The following is a 19,373-nucleotide window of genomic DNA, read 5'->3' as shown; positions in this document are numbered from 1 at the left end:
AAAGCGGAACACGGAGAACGTAGGTGGATCAATCTTTATTTTTTGGTTTGTTTTTAAAATGCGTTGCAATTGCAACTATTCCGAATACAAGTTTTCAAACTACTTTTAAAAGAATGAATACACACACAGTGTGTTGCCAATGTTGGTAATTGACGCGACGCGATTCCCTGAGCAGCTCCACCACTCGTCACGAGATTATGCAACCAGACGACCTCCGACACGCAAAAACTAAAATAGCGGCTTATGTTTACCGAGTGATTTGGGTGAATAATTTCAGCCTTATTCGCCAACCCAAAGGCAACGAATTCGGGACAGAAAGCATGCAAATGAGAGTTACTTTGCATCAGTATAAGCAATTGTGGAGAAAAATGATGCAGAGTGTACAGTTAAAGCGACAGCATTAGTGTAGTGTGTATGGGTAAGAACCAGCCGCCTGGTTAGCTCGGTTGGTAAGAGCGCCCATGTAGTATTCCGGCGGTCGTTGGTTTTCACTCCCACCGGGCACAGAATTCCTCACAGGTTTACTTTACTGGTGTCAGAAGAGGGGTCGAAAGGTACGGGTTCAAACAAGTTGGCCGGTGTTTATACTTACGCGGCAATTTTGAAGATTTCAGGCGATTATGAATAACTATGCGTACATTAATAGAGATCTCCATTTGAAAGAAGTTAACCTGCAGCAATTCACGGCCTAGTTCTGAAGAGTGTGCAGCATTATTTCTTGAATGCAGCGTAAAAACATTTTATTTGTGCCATTTGAATCGAGAAATGTCTGATTATGATTTTAAATATTGCCAAAAGACAAGGCATGTTTATCAATTTAATATTTTCATCGAGACTGATGTAAGCGCAATTTCGCCGAAAAAGTTTTGGCCGCCATTACTTTCCGATTATCACTGTGCAAGGCTACCGCGAAAAGTTTTCTATTTCAACTCAGACACATCTGTCTGTTAATGCCACTGTGTACATGTGATATGTCCCTAAACTCCCAACCTGCATTCGATCGCCAATCTTAAAAGTTTTTCGAACCACTGTTTTCATTGAGGTTTCCATGGCGCTGCAGACGACGGTTCAATCAATGGAAGTAATTGCGTGATAGTTATAAAAAGTAGTTCCATACGGGCACTTTGTCTTTGCCCGTGGGCAAGATAAGAATTTCTAGCATGGCTAAATATTAGGATCTACTTATCTGGGATGGGAGAAAAAACATTCTGATTCGAATTTTAGTTCTAAACCTTCTATTTGTATGTTACCATCTTCCATTCTTTTTAAATACCCGATGTTAGGACTCTCACGCGGTGAGTCACGCCTTAGAATACCGGTAAGTATTCTTATGGCCGAGGTCGTTTTTATTTTTATGTATCAGTCAATACGGAACTTTAAGAAATAAAGCTAAACAGGCTTAAGTAGCTTATTTCAATTAGCCAAACTACATACTTAAATTGTATTTTGATAATTGAAAAATGGTATAGTGTGATTATCATAAAGATAATTCCTATTTTAAGTATAAAAACTCTTAAAAAGTAAATATTACGCAAATTATTGAAAAACAAAAATAGTGAGCTTAGCTTAATCCTGTTAAAAGGGACTTTAGACGTTTCGAGAAATTGGGGCCTGCAGGCTAAAATTACTTGCTACACTTAAACAAGAAGAATTCAAATGCAATTTATTATTTATTCACATAATTTAAAAAAAAAAAAACAAACGTCCATAACATTTTAACGTTAATGTTTTACGAGTATTATCCGAAGAAATATGGCCACATTTCTACAAACGCGTTTTCAGGCGAATCCAATCGACGTAGTCTGAGACTCTAGTAAAAACGGCAGGGAATCGTTCCGGTCTGTACCGGCTCGTGAAACTCGCAATCCCCGCTTGGCTCCATCGTCCCGATATATCCCGGCACATAAGAGGTCCACCCGAGTCACCCTATGAAATACATGTTTAATTTTGATTTATATATATTTAGAAGAAGAACACGCAGTAAAAAAATCGTTCAAAATAGAAACATTAAATGATCAATTATTAAGATTTTGATACAATCGAGAAGAAAGCGTTATGCTTAAAGATGTACTCTCACTTGACCAAAAAGGATTAATAAATCTAAAAAAAACAAATGGTCCTGATGAAGGATACCGTGTTTAATTAGAAAGAAAGGTGAAGAAAACACTGTATTTCTACCTAATGAGACGGTAGTATAAAACCAGTAAACAGTAATTTGGTTAGCACTCGCCAATTATTTAATATTTTTGGGTTTTCATCTATTAAATATGCTGTCACTAGCTTGTGTTCACTAATTAATATTTTCCCTTATTGCATTATTTAGTAAGTGCTAAAAGGTTAATCAGTCAAAACTTATGATTGAGTTGATGAGATCTTACCGGACATATGCATCTGCCAAAGCCCTCGACAGTGAATTCCGCGCACAGACGGCCATACATAGACTTTGGCTGATAGAAGCTGTTACATTCGAAGAACTTACCTGACATATGTCCCTGCCAACGGCCTCAGCATGAAGCCCGCGCACAGACGTCCAAACATGGACTTTGGCTGATAGAAGCTGTTACATTCGAAGAACTTACCTGACATATGCCTCTAACAACGGCCTCAGCATGAAGCCCGCGCACAGACGTCCAAACTTGGACTTTGGCTGATAGAAGCTGTTACATTCGAAGAACTTACCTGACATATGCCCCTGCCAACGGCCTCAGCAGTGAAGCCCGCGCACAGACGTCCATACATGGATGTTGGCTGATAGGTGCTGTTACATTCGGAACTTGGCTTGATGGGCAGCTCTATTGATCTTGCGAACCGCGATATTCCGCCACCTGAATTACACCAAATGATCTTCATTTTATTGACGGAAGTCTTTACATTTGTTTTGGTTGAAAGCAAGGGCTACAGTCGGAACTACCAGGGCATCTCGAACTGCGATATACCCAACCTTAATCACCAAAAATGCTTTGGATATTAAATGTTACATTTGGGACCAGCTAAATTTGCTATACCAGCAACAATTACACAAAAACATTAATTATTAATACGCTCGTTCGGAACTCCATCAAAAACACCCTCGGATGTTAGCCCGTACATCAGTAGAAGCTGATATTACTACGCGATCTACTTGCAGCGTAGTTATATGTACAGAACACTGACATTGTAATCCGTCCATATACATCCGAGGTTGATTTCGATGATGGCCGAGGACTTTCGAATGTAATAAGCTAGTGTTGTTATTTATTCATTTTTTAATTGAAACAAACTTTTTTAACAGAACTCACCCGCTTTCGTGCATCCCCATCCGGTTACCACGCATGTACTGCCTACAACCGGAAACGCAGAATCACGTGATTCCGGGAGGGTGACAGGCGCAATGGGCGGCCCCTGTCGCCCAGGTTTGACTTCTTTATCCAGGCGGACGAGAGCGACGTCCTGGTACCACAATTCTAAAAGCATTATCACGCAAATGATGAAAGTATACTGCTTAAAGCTGCACTCTCACACATTTACTGTTTTGACAACTTCTATATTTTTTGTCTTGGAATGAGCCAATTTTTGCGTTAATATCTGCAAACTAATGATATAACACTGCTGACAAAAGATCAGCTCGCAGATTTTCATATTTCCGTTCAAAAAAATAATGTTTTATGGCTGGAGGCGTTACTAACGGTTTAAAAAAATACAAAAAACATCATTATTTTAACTTATACATGTTTATGAAAATCTACGATCTGATTTTTTGTCAGCAATCTTATACCTAGCTGAACCTGTTTATATTGGGAGGTAATTAATCCATCATTTATACACACAAATACTTCTGGTCAAGTTCGATTTAATAATTTGAGTAGTTTTCATTTTTTTTTTACTGAGAGCTTTTGTAAAATCGACTTTATGTTACAAATCAAAACTTCGAGTTGCGTCCTTAAAGTGCTGTTCGAAAATGTAATCCATGCCATAAAAAGTTTATGTTAATCATTATAAATTTGAACGTGGGAAATGTCAATGTCAATGTTAATATTTTAAACGCACTATTAAAAACGTATTTGCAACCTAATGATGGATGGCTAACCTTAATCGAGCTGTTAAATACCATAACACTGATATTTATTTATATTTTACCTCACATAAATTTGTCCCTTCTTTATATATATAACCTCGATCGGTCCGTATATCACTGTATTTTTATGAAAATCCAGTTTTATGACGTCAGCGGTCCATATTATTTTTTTGGCCAAAAGCGATTTAAATGTGTTTTATTGAACAAAGCTAATAATGTTTACTTGCGACAAGTTTTCGCCGTTGTGAAAATAGCAAGCCGCACTTACCAATCGTATGACGTCAGCGGTCCATATTACAGTTTTGGCGAGGTCCGGATCGGCCAAAAATATAATATGGACCGCTGACGTCATAAAACTGGATTTTCATCAAAATACAGTGATATACGGACCGATCGAGGTTATATATATAAAGAAGGGACAAATTTATGTGAGGTAAAATATAAATAAATATCAGCTATGATTTTGCACCTCTTCCAGAACATTGATTTAACTACTTTAAACTAATTTATTTTTACAACGATTGTGGAACAAGTTATTTCAATTAATATTAATCACTCTCGTTGGCAGGATGTTTCGCGTGAGTGTGGTCTTGTATTGTGGGGAAACCGGACCACCCGGTGGAAACCCGCTTGTCCGACTTAGTGACCACAAACCAAACTCATGTGCGCCCAAACCGGGTCGTCTTGTAAAGAAGCGAGTCCACTAACCACTGCGCTAACTCGACAACCTACTGATTAAACTAGGAAACTAAACATATGATGAACTTACTGTCCGCCTTATATCCCAGATGGACGATGATTCTATCTACGCTCATTTCCCAAAGCTCCCAATCCGCTCGGCCAATCGTTTTACCAAGGAAATCCATAAACCTGTCTGCGAGCGCCACCTTAATGTTCAAATATAATAAAAGATCGGTTATCATTTTTCATAATGGCGGTTCCCTTAGTCAAGTGGCAAGAAATTTGACTGGTTACCAAATGGTCCCAAGGGAGTTCGACTCTTTCCCCGCCTCATCACTTAAACTTATTCTTCCGGGAGAGACGTAAAATGGGGGCTGTGTGTATATCTTTTCGATGTCACATGATAAATATATTGAGATATAATTTAATCTCGTAGGTTCATAGCTAGTGTTAAGCTAACTACATGAAAACCGATATTTTGCTGAGGACGTTATGACTATTTGTCAGGTAAAATATGGCATGGTCTTTTGGTCAACGTCTTCCATTCTCTGCCTTTATCTATAATAACCTATTCCCATCGATTCCTCACCAAGATTTTTCTAAGATTATTGAGCTTGCTTTCAAATTCACATTAACGTTACAATCTTATGGGCGTATTTAAAAAAGTGGTCCTTTGATTCGCACTATTTTAAACCGAATAGCATCATAAGACCATACATCCAATTTTGTAACCCCTGTGCATTCATTCTTTTAAAATGTCATATCATCAAGCAGATTAGGCGATACCTGATTTCGATTTGATGTTATTAAGCATGTAGGTATGAAGTAAGAGTACCTCTAACCAGAGTTCCGTCATGTATTTACATTATGCCGCACAAATATCGTCGGCAACCACGGTACTTTTTTTTTCACTCCATACACAACGAACGAAGTTTATAGCAGTTTAATGTATCGGGGGCATCCCACGATGCCCCGAAACCTAACAAGACCAGTACTTTCAATGGGTCGGACGCCAAAAGAAAGTTCATTGGCGTCATCTATGATTAATACAAATTAAGGGTCGAAAAAGCTAAACCAATAAATTCGGAACAGATTATTGTTTTAGACAAGTCGGAAATTACCCCCCCCCCCCCAGCCATACGGCTTCATAACCTTAATGGAGGTATTCAGTGGTTATTACATTGGTATTTGTTTGCAAAAGGAATCTTCAGAAAGGCCAAAGGGTGGGAATATGATATGCAAGCGTGTACAGATCTGTCAACTACCGATACAAGTTTTTGATCCGCATCATTGCAGGATTTGGATATAAGTAGTTTGTATGCAAGGTTGGTTGGGTGTGAGAAGTGGTAACACTCCCTAAAGGCCCTCAACCAGACGCCCTACCTTGTTGTCGGTGGCCGCCAGAAGCACCTCCCAAGCGTCAACATCTCTAGCTTCTCGTCTACAAACAAATGGTATTTTATAAGTTGTTGAAAATATCAGACCATTACCGTTTTCGATTTCATTTAATTTTATTTGTATCCTTTTAAAGGATTTTCATAACATCCAGTTAAGAAAACATAAGATAACATCGAAACTTATATTTCAAACCCGCCTTTTTGATAACGAAGTACAATCCGTGTATTTAAAATTTGTTTTTCAAGCAAACAATAACGTTTGAAAGGATACCAAATGTGTCATTAGAGCATCTCGGCCATTTTCCATCGAACACAATCTTGGATGTATGCCGCTACGCCAGTGGAAGTAGTTCGTAAAATTGAAATAATAGTAGTAGTAATTGTATATAAGTGCTGTGATTAAACGTGTATTTTGTATTGCCTCGTTTAAATTAATTGCCAGTGAAATGTATTATTGCATACACAATTAAGATTCCCAAGAGTATAGTCATTAATTTAAACTACGAAATTTAAATTAATACGCGATATACTTTTAGCATAGTTAAATGTAAAGACCTCTGGCATTGTTAACCGTCCGTATACATCCGAGTTTTCGATGGGAACTGGCCGAGGTGTTACGAATGCAAATGCATATGTGTCCGCATATCAAAACACCTCGACCATTATCCAACAGACCATTTGGAGCTCCTCGGCCATTATCCAACAGACCATTTGGAGCTCCTCGGCCATTATCCAACAGACCATTTGGAGCTCCTCGGCCATTATCCAACAGACCATTTGGAGCTCCTCGGCCATTATCCAACAGACCATTCGGAGCTCCTCGGCCATTTATTATCGAAAACAACCTCGGATGTATACCGGTACATCAGCAAAAGTAGTTCGTATTTTTTTAATTATATCATTAATTAAATTTAGTGTTTAAGCTTGTATTTATTGATAAAAAGTTTAAATTGATTGCCAGTGAAGTGTATTAGTGCAAACATAATTAAGATTCCCAAGAGTTTTAAGTCATTAAGTTTAACTTCTAAGATTACTATACGATCTACTTGCAGCGGACTTAAACATTCCAATGTCTGACTATGTAAACCGTCCATAAACCGAGGTTGTTTTCGATAAAAATGACCGAGGAGTTCCGAATGCCAACAGACACCTCTCTCCCCGAAGTTTGCCGGAGATGGCCGAGTCGTTACGATTTTGGATCTACATCGAGGGGTGAAAGTGAAAAGGTTGAAACTCCTTCATTATTTAATGTCACTTAGAACCTTTTCGCATTCATCCCTTGACGTGGCATCACAATTAAACACGATGGTTAATGGAATTAAATGGAAACTAGCTAATTTGTGGTTCGAATACCTTAAATGTATGACAACACTGAACATCATGTCCATCCAAACAACTTACCCACCATCAAAGCAGTGAGCGGCGGTCAGAACCCATCTTCTGTTGATGAGGCTCCCTCCGCAATACACGTCCTTATGTCGGATAGGTATGAAGCCAAATAGCCGCTGGGTGACGATCTTCCCATGCAGCCAGACCAGCCAAGGCTGCTCCCCTTCCGGAACCTCCTGTCCACCGATCACGCGCCGCTGGCGGGAGAGGGGCGCTTCTGGTGACGCTTTTAAGTGTGTCAAAATGAAGTCGATACTGATTAGAAATGTATACATAGATATATATTTACGTTGCGTGTACATGTATTGTCAATGATAACATTTGCTTTCCAAAATTCGATATAGACTGAGGGAAGGTGGGGCTTTAAGCAGTAAAATGCTGTTCAGCGTTATCTACCGGGTAATAAATGCATCGATCTATTATTTTCAAAACGAAATGTTCACTTACCATGGAATTTTATCTAATGAAACAAATAAATAGATTCTGAATTAATTTTAAGTGGAACAACAGATAAAATATACATAACTTGGTGTGCGTTAGAGTAAATGTTTGTTTTCAATTGAAGGTAGCATAAAAACAAATCTATTTTTATTTGGTGTTTTTTTCTAAAACAGTTCATCGGCGTCTATATACATACATATATATATATATACATGTACAGTCCAACCCCGTTGGCTCGAACGCCAAAGGACCGACGAAGTTACAAAGAGCCTAGGAAAACTCGAGCCAAGCGGGAATTGCTTACCTTCAGTATAAAGAAATCGGTACTTTACATCCCGTTCGAGCCAACGAGGAATTCGAGCCAAGCGAGTTCGAGCCAACGGGGCTCGACTGTCTATTAACCGTTTATGCTTACAACAACAAAGATGTATGAGTTTCAAAATTATTGAATTTAATTGTATACAAAGGACATTGGTCACTATATATCTCCCTGGGTCTGACTTTTTTCAGCACAAACTATTCCGATAGTTAAGCTCATTTTTGTTTTAGTTAAATTTACTTCCGTCTATAAATAAATGCATCTTATTTATTTTTAATATCATCACAATGTTACACATTCCATATATTCAATACATTCTCTTAGAAGAACCGGTTTTAAATGAAACGCCTTTTGATTTATTAAATATTATATTACTTAAGTATATGAAATTTAACACGAAATTGCATATTACATTGAAATAGTTATTATACATTAAAGTGACACTCTTATTCAAAATCAATACATACACATGTATAACAAACATAAATTTTGACTGATAAACCTTTAACTACTTACCAAATAATGCATTTATGGAAAATATTATTTACTGATAACAAGGTTGTAACCGTGTATTAAATAGCAGAAACCGCAAAAATATTAAATGATTGGTGAATGCTAAAAGATTTACCGTGGTTTTCTATAGTCTTATAAGGTAGGAATACCGTGTTTTATGCTCATTTCTTTCAAATTAAACTCAGTATCCTTCGTAAGAACCATTGTTTTCGACACTTATATCTTTTTTTGGAATATAAAAAAACAATATTATTTATTGCTTTAAATCTTTTTGGGAGTAAGAGTGCATCTTTAAACGGCCCAAAATTAAAACTAACCAATCTACATGTATACCAGCGGTCAGTCATGTTTAAACTATGGGCTTAATGAGCGTGTATTGATTTTTCACTGATTTGATAACTGTATTAAATCTGGTTTATCAATTAATTAGTTATTGGGTTTATACCACTAAATAGATGATGACCATGACCAGGTGTGACTTTCCCCACATCTTAACGCAAAAGTTGTTCTTGGTGCACAGGGGGTAATAGTGCAAATTTAAATAAAAACAAATTCATATTTAACACAAAGTGAAACATGTATTTAAGATGTAAGAGTCTTAAACTTATTATTTTATTTAGTTAAGAGTTCAAAGTTTTAATCACGTATAGAACACTCAGTTAATTAAACATAAGCAATTAAAGTTCATATTCGTGAAAGTTAATTATTCATATTTATGATAAGCGAAATCATATAAATAGTGACCGATGTCATTCAAAAATAACGAAATAAATTTACATACAATATACATGAAGTCATCTTAATATTTCAGCAAAATCTTTGTGAGCCACCTCTTCAAAATACTCCAGTAACATAACGTATCTTACCTTGTGAACAGGTGAATATTGCCAAAATAATCCAAATTTCTTTTCTCTTCATTTCTTAAATTTTATTTTTCATAATTTTTCTATATTCATTGACAGGTCAGGTGTACATACAGTTTATAACAAAACGCCGCATCAAAGATATAGATCACAACATTTTTCAGTGCACACTTTGATGTAGATATGAGCTTGAAGTCGGATGTTGACACTTTATTAATAGATAAAAGATTTTTCGGCTGATAATTAAGTGTCCACTTATATAGGTTAGGTCATATTTGATATGGTATAAACTATATTCATTGTTTTGATGATAAGTGCCCCTTTTTGATAACCCTGTTAAAAACAATGACTAATTGTTTAATGAAATGGCGTGTGTTTTTTTTCATTTTCATATTGTATTCGTGCAATGTCATGTACTAGAGGATCCAGGGGAGGGAGGATAACGCCCCCCCCCCAAAAAAAAAAAATAAAATAATAATTGAAGTTTACTTTTCATTTCAACATACTCCTTTAAAAAAAAGTATCAAATACGCCCAAAATGCACCATTTCGGACAAATGGTTGTTAAAAGTGTCCGCTACCCCCTGCCAACACTTTAAACCAAATGTATTTCGGTTCTAAGAACGGGAAGTCCAGTCAAAAGCCTACGCCCCTAAGTTACGACCCCTCTAACATCATACCCTGGGTGTGTCCCTGCCTTGAGTTTGTTATTGTACAAGCAATGAGCTGTACATGTTCAAGTAAACAATAAATGTTTTGTTATGCTCTGTTATGCTCTTTTCTAAATAAAATTATGTTCTTTTCTGTTTTGTATATTATAGCTGCACTCCCACTGATTTTTTTTGACAACTTTTTTTTATTTTTTTTGTCTTAGAATGAGCCAAAATTTGCATAAATGTCTAAACACCAGTGATTTAAGACTGTTGACAAAAGATCAGATCGCAGGTTTTCATAATTACGTTCGAAAATTGATTTCTACAATTGATACATTACAGATAAAGTCATGGTAGTGGTTTTCTATTGTTCAAGGTCAAATGGCGTGTTTACAATATAGACGAACGCCGTTGGACCCATGTCGCTTGGCTCGAACTTGCTTGGCTCGAAGTTCTCGAGGGTCAAACTTGATCTAGAGGACCGATTTCCTTATACTGAAAGTAAGCATACCGCTTGGCTCGAATTTTCCGAGGCTCGATGTATTTTTCAAGAATTTCAAGCTCAGCACACTATTTTTGATTTGGTATACGTGTAATGTTCTATTTTTAAAGAATTGTGATGCTTTTAAAGGAAAAATATTTGAGGTGATAAGAAAGACTATTTTGTTTGTTCTATAAAATCAAATTTAAGTAAGTGTTTTTGCTAAATGAAATAAGATGCTAATGTGAGTTAGGCTTCAAGATGCACACATTCTCCCAAATAAGATTTACATGTACCACAATTAATGCATTTGTTTCAATATACCCAAAATGATGAAAAATATCACAAATGATAGTTCTTATAAAGGATACCGAATTTTATTTGAAAGAAAGCTGCAGAAAACACGGTATTTCTACCTCATGAGAGTATAGTTGACCACAGTAAATCTTTTAGGACTCACCAATCATTTAATATATGTGCGTGTTCAGCTATTAAATACAAGGGTTGTACGGAAAGTTTTAAGACTGTATTCATAAAAAACATACCACTCATAGGATGCATTTAAAATTTTATCAGCTGACAATTGTATCTAATATAAACACGGTTACAATCTTGTTATATGTAATCAATATTTCACATAAATGCATTATTTACTAGGAAGTAGTTTAATGTTTATCACTCAAAATGTATGCTTGTTATACATATGTATGTATTGATTTTGAATAAGTGTCACTTTAAGAATTCTTTAGAAAGTTTGGGTCATGTATCAAAATTTAACATTATTGTACGTGGAATACATATAATAATACGGGGGCATTGGCCCCAATTTCACGAAACATCCTTTATAAGAGGATTTCAAGCTCAGCACACTATTTTTGATTTAGTATGCAAGTGTACTATTCCATCTTTTAAGAGTGTTGATGCTTTTAGAGGAAAATAATATTTGAGATAAATAAGAAAGACTACTTTTTGTTATATAAAATCTAATTTAAGTAAGTATTTTGCTAAATGAAATAAGATATTTAAGTCAGTCATGCCAATAAATTCTTAAGGAATTTTGGGCCATGCATCAAAGTTTAAAATTATTTTACGTGGAATACCTTTACGCACATTGACCAATACCGAACTGCATTTTTTACGTCATGACAACGTTCTTTACATATGATTAATGAAACAATTAGACATATAATTAATAAATGCATAACAATTGTTATTATTGTTCCGCTAGCCTTCATACAGTCGTGAAATGTCACGTCATCCAAATATTATTGAGAGATAGTTCAGACTACGAGTTAAACTTTAATATCGCCTTTGATATCAGCATTGAATCATATATCCAATGGGAAGCTTGAAATTTATCCTGGATAATATACATTCAAGGAGTACACATTATATCGCCTTCGATATAGTTTTTGGATCATATATTCAAGGAGTACACATTATATCGCCTTCGGTATAGTTTTTGGATCATATATTCAAGGAGTACACATTATATCGCCTTTGGTATAGTTTTGGAAAATACATTCAAGGAGTACACATTATATCGCCTTCGATATAGTTTTGGATAATACATTCAAGGAGAACACATTATATCGCCTTCGGTATAGTTTTGGATAATACATTCAAGGAGTACACATTATATCGCCTTCGATATAGTTTTGGATAATACATTCAAGGAGAACACATTATATCGCCTTCGGTATAGTTTTGGATAATACATTCAAGGAGTACACATTATATCGCCTTCGATATAGTTTTGGATTATACATTCAAGGAGTACACATTATATCGCCTTCGATATAGTTTTGGATAATACATTCAAGGAGTACACATTATATCGCCTTCGGTATAGTTTTTGGATCATATATTCAAGGAGTACACATTATATCGCCTTCGGTATAGTTTTTGGATAATACATTCATGGACTACACATTATATCGCCTTCGATATAGTTTTGGATAATACATTCAAGGAGTACACATTATATCGCCTTCGATATAGTTTTGGATAATACATTCAAGGAGTACACATTATATCGCCTTCGGTATAGTTTTTGGATAATACATTCAAGGAGTACACATTATATCGCCTTCGATATAGTTTTGGATAATACATTCAAGGAGTACACATTATATCGCCTTCGATATAGTTTTGGATAATACATTCAAGGAGTACACATTATATCGCCTTCGATATAGTTTTGGATAATACATTCAAGGAGTACACATTATATCGCCTTCGATATAGTTTTGGATAATACATTCAAGGAGTACACATTACATCGCCTTCGATATAATTTTGGGAACCAGAAGGGACAGTTTAACATAAAACAACTAAAGAATTACCGTGACGTCTTGAGAACGATCTTTTTCGTGGACAATTTTGTTTATAGTTTGTTCATTCGGTATACATATCGAAACGAATACCACCGAATTTATAAATTAGTCTTCACTGTAGGATGAAAGAAACAGTACTGTACATAAATCAGACTCAACGATTGTGTTAAGGTCGTGTTTTAAAGATCACGTGCGTGCATATATCTATCCATAGACTTGGATATCGGTGAGTGTTTGAACGGACCTTTAATACTGACCATTGTAGTGACCAATATCATACTATTTCGTCGCCAAAATGTCACAGTTGTGAGTATATGGAAATTGGTAATGCATAACAAGGGATAAACAGTGCTTCTTCTTTATATAGAAGTGCCTGCAGCCATGGAGGAAACTGCAGACCACAGTGACTTTGCCCATTTTCTGAACCTTATGATCAAATTGGGAGCGCCTGTAATTTTCACCATTGTGCTACTGCTCATGATTTTATGTGTAATTCTGTTCTTCTGTTCTGGCCATGGACCAAGGAAACAGTTCTACGACGCCTGAAGACAAATTTTGGCAAAGGCTTGATGTTTGTGACTTTTGATAAATTATGTATGCGTCCATGCAGTATAAACGTTCGGCCGCTATTTTGCACACACATTCGAACCCGTTGGTTCGAACTCGCTTGGTTCGAATTCCGCTTAAGCTCGAACTCGCCTGGCTCGAATTCCTCTTAAGCTCGAACTCGCTTGGCTCGAATTCCTCTTAAGCTCGAACTCGCTTGGCTCGAATTCCTCTTAAGCTCGAACTCGCTTGGTTCGAATTCCTCTTAAGCTCGAACTCGCCTGGCTCGAATTCCTCTTAAGCTCGAACTCGCTTGGCTCGAATTCCGCTTAAGCTCGAACTCGCCTGGCTCGAATTCCTCTTAAGTTCGAACTCGCTTGGTTCGAATTCCGCTTAAGCTCGAACTCGCCTGGCTCGAATTCCTCTTAAGCTCGAACTCGCTTGGCTCGAATTCCTCTTAAGCTCAAACTCGCTTGGCTCGAATTCCTCTTAAGCTCAAACTCGCTTGGCTCGAATTCCTCTTAAGCTCAAACTCGCTTGGCTCGAATTCCTCTTAAGCTCGAACTCGCTTGGTTCGAATTCCTCTTAAGCGCGAACTCGCTTGGCTCGAATTTCTCTTAAGCTCAAACTCGCTTGGCTCGAATTCCTCTTAAGCTCGAACTCGCTTGGCTCGAATTCCTCTTTGGCTCGAACTGAACGTTATGGACCGATTACTATAAATTGAAGATAAGCATCCCCGCTTGGCTCGTAATTTCCGAGGCTCGATGTATTTTCGCCGGTCCTTGTGAGTTCGAGTCAACGGGGTTTGACTGCACATAAAACGCGCTAGCACTTCTTGGAAAATTTGCAAAATCGCGGCCAAGCGTTTATTCCGAATGAACGCACGAAGAATTAAAATCAATCGATATATGATTATATTTCCCCCTCTTTTTAACTTTATTTTTGTGGTAATTACGATTTTGGTTGTTATACTTTTCGCGTTTATCAAGAAAATTGTTGAGATTTTTAAATTCGTTTTTTTATATTTGCATCACCCAAGCCTTTCTTGCGAAACTCCGACTACAAAGATCACAAAAGGTCGACCGGTTCAAACAAAATGGACGGCAATTTTATCGTACCAAAAATCAAGTCTGAATATTAATATGTTTATACGGAATTTCGTTTAGGCCATCGCATGTGAATGCGTTGATCTCAAACGCGTTAGTAAGATTATGAAAACGCAGAATTACGAAACTACGATAACGGTTACGCGACAATACAATGATGATAATGCAACAGAACAATAATGAAAACGCGACAGTACGGTGATGAAAACACGACAGTACGATCATGAAAACACGACAGTACGATAATAAAAACGCGACAGTACGATGATGAAAACACGACAATACGATAATGACAGTGCGACAGTACAATGATGAAAACGCAACAGTACGATAATTAGAACGCGACAGTACGATGATGGACACGCGACAGTAAGATAATGAAAACGCGACAGTACGATAATGAAAACACGACAGTACGATGATGAAAACGCGACAGTACGATGATGTTAACGCGACAGTACAATAATGAAAACGCGACAGTACGGTGATGAAAACACGACAGTACGATAATGAAAACGCGACAGTACGATAATGAAAACGCGACAGTACGATGATGAAAACACGACAGTACGATGATGAAAACGCGACAATACGATGATGTTAACGCGACAGTACAATAATGAAAACGCGACAGTACGGTGATGAAAACACGACAGTACTATCATGAAAACGCGACAGTACGATAATAAAAACGCGACAGTACGATGATGAAAACACGACAGTACGATAATGACAGTGCGACAGTACAATAATGAAAACGCAACAGTACGATAATTAGAACGCGACAGTACGATGATGGACACGCGACAGTAAGATAATGAAAACGCAACAGTACGATAATGAAAACGCGACAGTACGATGATGAAAACACGACAGTACGATGATGAAAACGCGACAGTACGATGATGAAAACGCGACAGTACGATAATGACAGCGCGACAGTACAAAAATGACAGCGCGACATTACAATTATAATTACGTAACAGTACGATAATGACAGCACGACAGTACGATAATGATAACGCGACAGTACAATGATGAAAACGCAACAGTACGATAATGAAAACGCGACAGTACGATGATGAAAACGCGACAGTAAAATGATGAAAACGCGACAATACGATGATGAAAACGCGACAGTACGATAATGTAAACGCGACCGTACGATGATGAAAACGCAACAGTACGATAATTAGAACGCGACAATACGATGATGATAGTGCGACAGTACGATAATGACAGCGCTACAGTACAATGATGATGATAACGCAACAGTACGATAATGACAGCGCTACAGTACAATGATATTACGCAACAGTACGATAATGACAGCGCTACAGTACAATGATATTACGCAACAGTACGATAATGACAGCGCCAGAGTACAATGATGATAACGTAACAGTACGATAATGACAGCGCTACAGTACAATGATATTACGCAAAAGTACGATAATGACAGCGCTACAGTACAATGATATTACGCAACAGTACGATAATGACAGCGCTACAGTACAATGATGATAACGCAACAGTACGATAATGACAGCCCGACAGTACAGTGATGATAACGCGACAGTACGATAATGATAGCGCGACAGTACAGTGATGATAACGCAACAGTACGATAATGACAGCGCGACAGTACAGTGATGATAACGCGACAGTACGATAATGACAGCGCGACAGTACAGTGATGATAACGCGACAGTACGATAATGACAGCGCGACAGAACAGTGATGATAACGTAACAGTACGAAACTTCTGCCGAACATACTCACATAGTCTGATCATATTTTTGCAGTTTGACAATACCATAATGGATGCTGAAGACAATAAGGGATTTGTTAAAGTTTGCCAATCAGGGGACATAACATATGACTGATTAGTACGACCTCGCTGGTTATGGAACTTTGCCCATAGATTATTTTCATATATAATACATACGTAGATTATGCAGAGATTTAATAACCTGACATTTGTTAATCATTCAAAAATAGCTGGGGTTCTCTTAAGAGTATGAGGGATTCATGCTCTAAGCTTGGTCAAGGGGCTTAGACCAATTTTGAAATTATTTCCACGGTCATTCATATTCATTTTAAGGTAGTTCCTGTTGTTTTAGGTACAAATGTTCGAGCCAAACATTTTTACAACTTAACAAGAGTCTGGAGTCAAAAACCCTCGATCTTAGTTTCAGGATCAAGCCTGTACTTTTAAAAACCCTGAGTAATACTGTCAAAGGCGACATACATGAACAAGAACCACACGGAGCGAACGTCAATGCTCGTCTTTTGCTGTTCCTGTTCAGTCGAACAAGGGGCACAACTCGAAAATTGTTTCAGTTAGAGTTATAGACCTTGATATATAATTGCGTATTGTTTAATGGCATCATATGTTTGAATATCTTGAACGTTTTTTGCCTGTATGCAAGTTTTTTTTCCGACGACAATAAAAAACTAAGTTTTCACAATACCTCGAGGTTGTTGTTTTTTTTTCAAAAAAGAAACAGTGACCTTGAACTTTAAGGTAGGGATGTGGCCCTTCATTTAACGGACAAATTTGCGTTTTTTTAAATGCCACGGTGCATGACAAAGTTACAGCCCGGGCACGACCAACTATACTATATCTATGAGTATATGTGCAGCAAATAGTGATAAACCTGTGTGGAAAGTATGACCTTGACCGTTGAGGTAGCGACGTGCATTCTGCACGCAATACGTCTTCTTTATACGCTGAACACATCTGCCAAGTAATCTTAAAGATGCACACTTACTCCCACATAAGATTTACCACAATTAAAACAAATGTTTTAAATTAAAACATTTGTTTTAATTGTGGTAAATCTTAGTTGGGAGTATATTAAAACTTTTAATATAACAAAAAGAATAAGTGTCAAAAACAATGGTTTTTATGAAAAATACCGAGTTTAATTTGAAAGAAAACACGAAATTTCTACCTGATGAGACGATAGTAGATCACAGTTTATCTTTTAGCACTCACCAATAATTTACTATTTTTGCGTTTTCAGCTAATAAATACATGGTTACAATATTGTTATCAGTAATAAGTATTTTCCATAAATCTTGTGGCTTTAAAATCCCCTCTTCATCGCAAAGTTACAACCCGGACAAGAATAATGGGTTGACGGACGTACTGACAATCGGTGCAATTTAAATATGCCTACTTCAGGGTATATGAACAATAACTACATAAGCTGTTTAATAAGTAGGCTCAGGGCATACGAAACATAAACTACATATAAGAAGTTTAATATGCCTACTTCAGGGTATACGAACATAAACTCCATAAGAAGTTTAATATGCCTACCTCAGGGCATACGAACATATGCAGTTTTATATGCCTACTTAAGGGTATACGAACATAAACTCCGTAAGAAGTTTAATATGCCTACTTCAGGGCATACGAACATAAACAGCATAAGAAGTTTAATATGCCTACCTCAGGGCATACGAATATAAACTACACAAGAAGTTTAATATGCCTACCTCAGGGCATACGAACATAAACAGCATAAGAAGTTTAATATGCCTACCTCAGGGCATACGAACATAAACAGCATAAAAAGTTAAATATGCCTACCTCAGGGCATACGAATATAAACTACACAAGAAGTTTAATATGCCTACCTCAGGGCATACGAACATAAACTACATAAGCAGTTTTGTTTTACTATCATTTATTTTGGTATCTAGCCGACTTTACGGTATACATGAAGCAAAAATAAAAGTTTAACATCGTCTAGTAACAATAAACACAGATACGACATAAATTCATCATCACAATGTACAGGTAAATTATTGCTAAAATAGTTTTATACTAATGCCGCGTTCACAAATTGATGAATAAATCTTTAAACAGAAATATTGAAAGTTATGACAAGTGATGTTTCATGCATGCTTTTTACCTCGGGACTGATCTTTTGAAACTGGGAATAGGTGAATTTTCTTTTTTTTAATTGAAGTGGCTGTCTTAATTTTAATTCTTTAAAAACAAATGCAGCATATAATGTATTTTTTTTCATAAACTAAATCTAATCTTCTTTACTTAAATATCAAAATCATCAACTTAAAAAGGTCATTAATTATATTATTATCGCCTAAACAACTTTATTCTTTATTATGAGTTCATATGTCAACTCGTTTTATTAATTGTAAAACAGTAAAAAAATACGTTTCTCCATTGCAACGTCGACATTATCCTTTTAATGCGTTTTTCGAGACATAATACATGTACTTTCAAAAGTATGCAAAAATATAAGTACATAGGTAACAGGTAAATTAACAAGAGAACCACGGAGCGGCCCCAACGCTCCTCTGTTATTTGGTTTAATAAAATAATGGATATAACTCCACTAATATTTAAGCAATTTTTATTGGACTTGCTATACATGTGTGTATTGTCTCTTTCAACATGTGTACCAAGTTCCATTAGAATATCTCTAACAGTTTTGGGGTTGTGGCCAAGTTAAAGCTTTTTGAACGCTGTTACAATTATTCAAGCCATATGTATTGGCCTTGTTGTACATGATGTCTCTTTCAACATGTATACCAAGTTCCATTTGAATATCTTGAAC

The 19,373-nt window shown here is 36.6% G+C and overlaps 1 protein-coding gene across 1 annotated transcript; it reads right to left on the bottom strand.

Annotated features, from left to right (window-relative positions):
• Positions 1–1,657: 1,657 nt before the first annotated feature.
• LOC128245533 (plasma kallikrein-like) lies at positions 1,658–9,835 on the bottom strand. Its single transcript, XM_052963731.1, has 7 exons — positions 9,661–9,835; positions 7,534–7,747; positions 6,119–6,176; positions 4,824–4,941; positions 3,279–3,443; positions 2,680–2,825; positions 1,658–1,926 (listed from the first exon to the last, which is right to left on the bottom strand). The coding sequence occupies exons 1-7, from the start codon at positions 9,710–9,712 to the stop codon at positions 1,765–1,767; spliced, it is 915 nt and encodes a 304-aa protein (XP_052819691.1). The 5' UTR covers positions 9,713–9,835; the 3' UTR covers positions 1,658–1,764.
• Between the last annotated feature and the right edge of the window lie 9,538 nt (positions 9,836–19,373).

This window comes from Mya arenaria, chromosome 9 (assembly GCF_026914265.1).
Source record: "Mya arenaria isolate MELC-2E11 chromosome 9, ASM2691426v1".
In the NCBI taxonomy this organism is placed as follows: Eukaryota; Metazoa; Mollusca; class Bivalvia; order Myida; family Myidae; genus Mya; species Mya arenaria.
The sequence above is the reverse complement of the archived record's forward strand: the minus strand, read 5'-3'. Positions and strand labels throughout refer to the sequence as shown.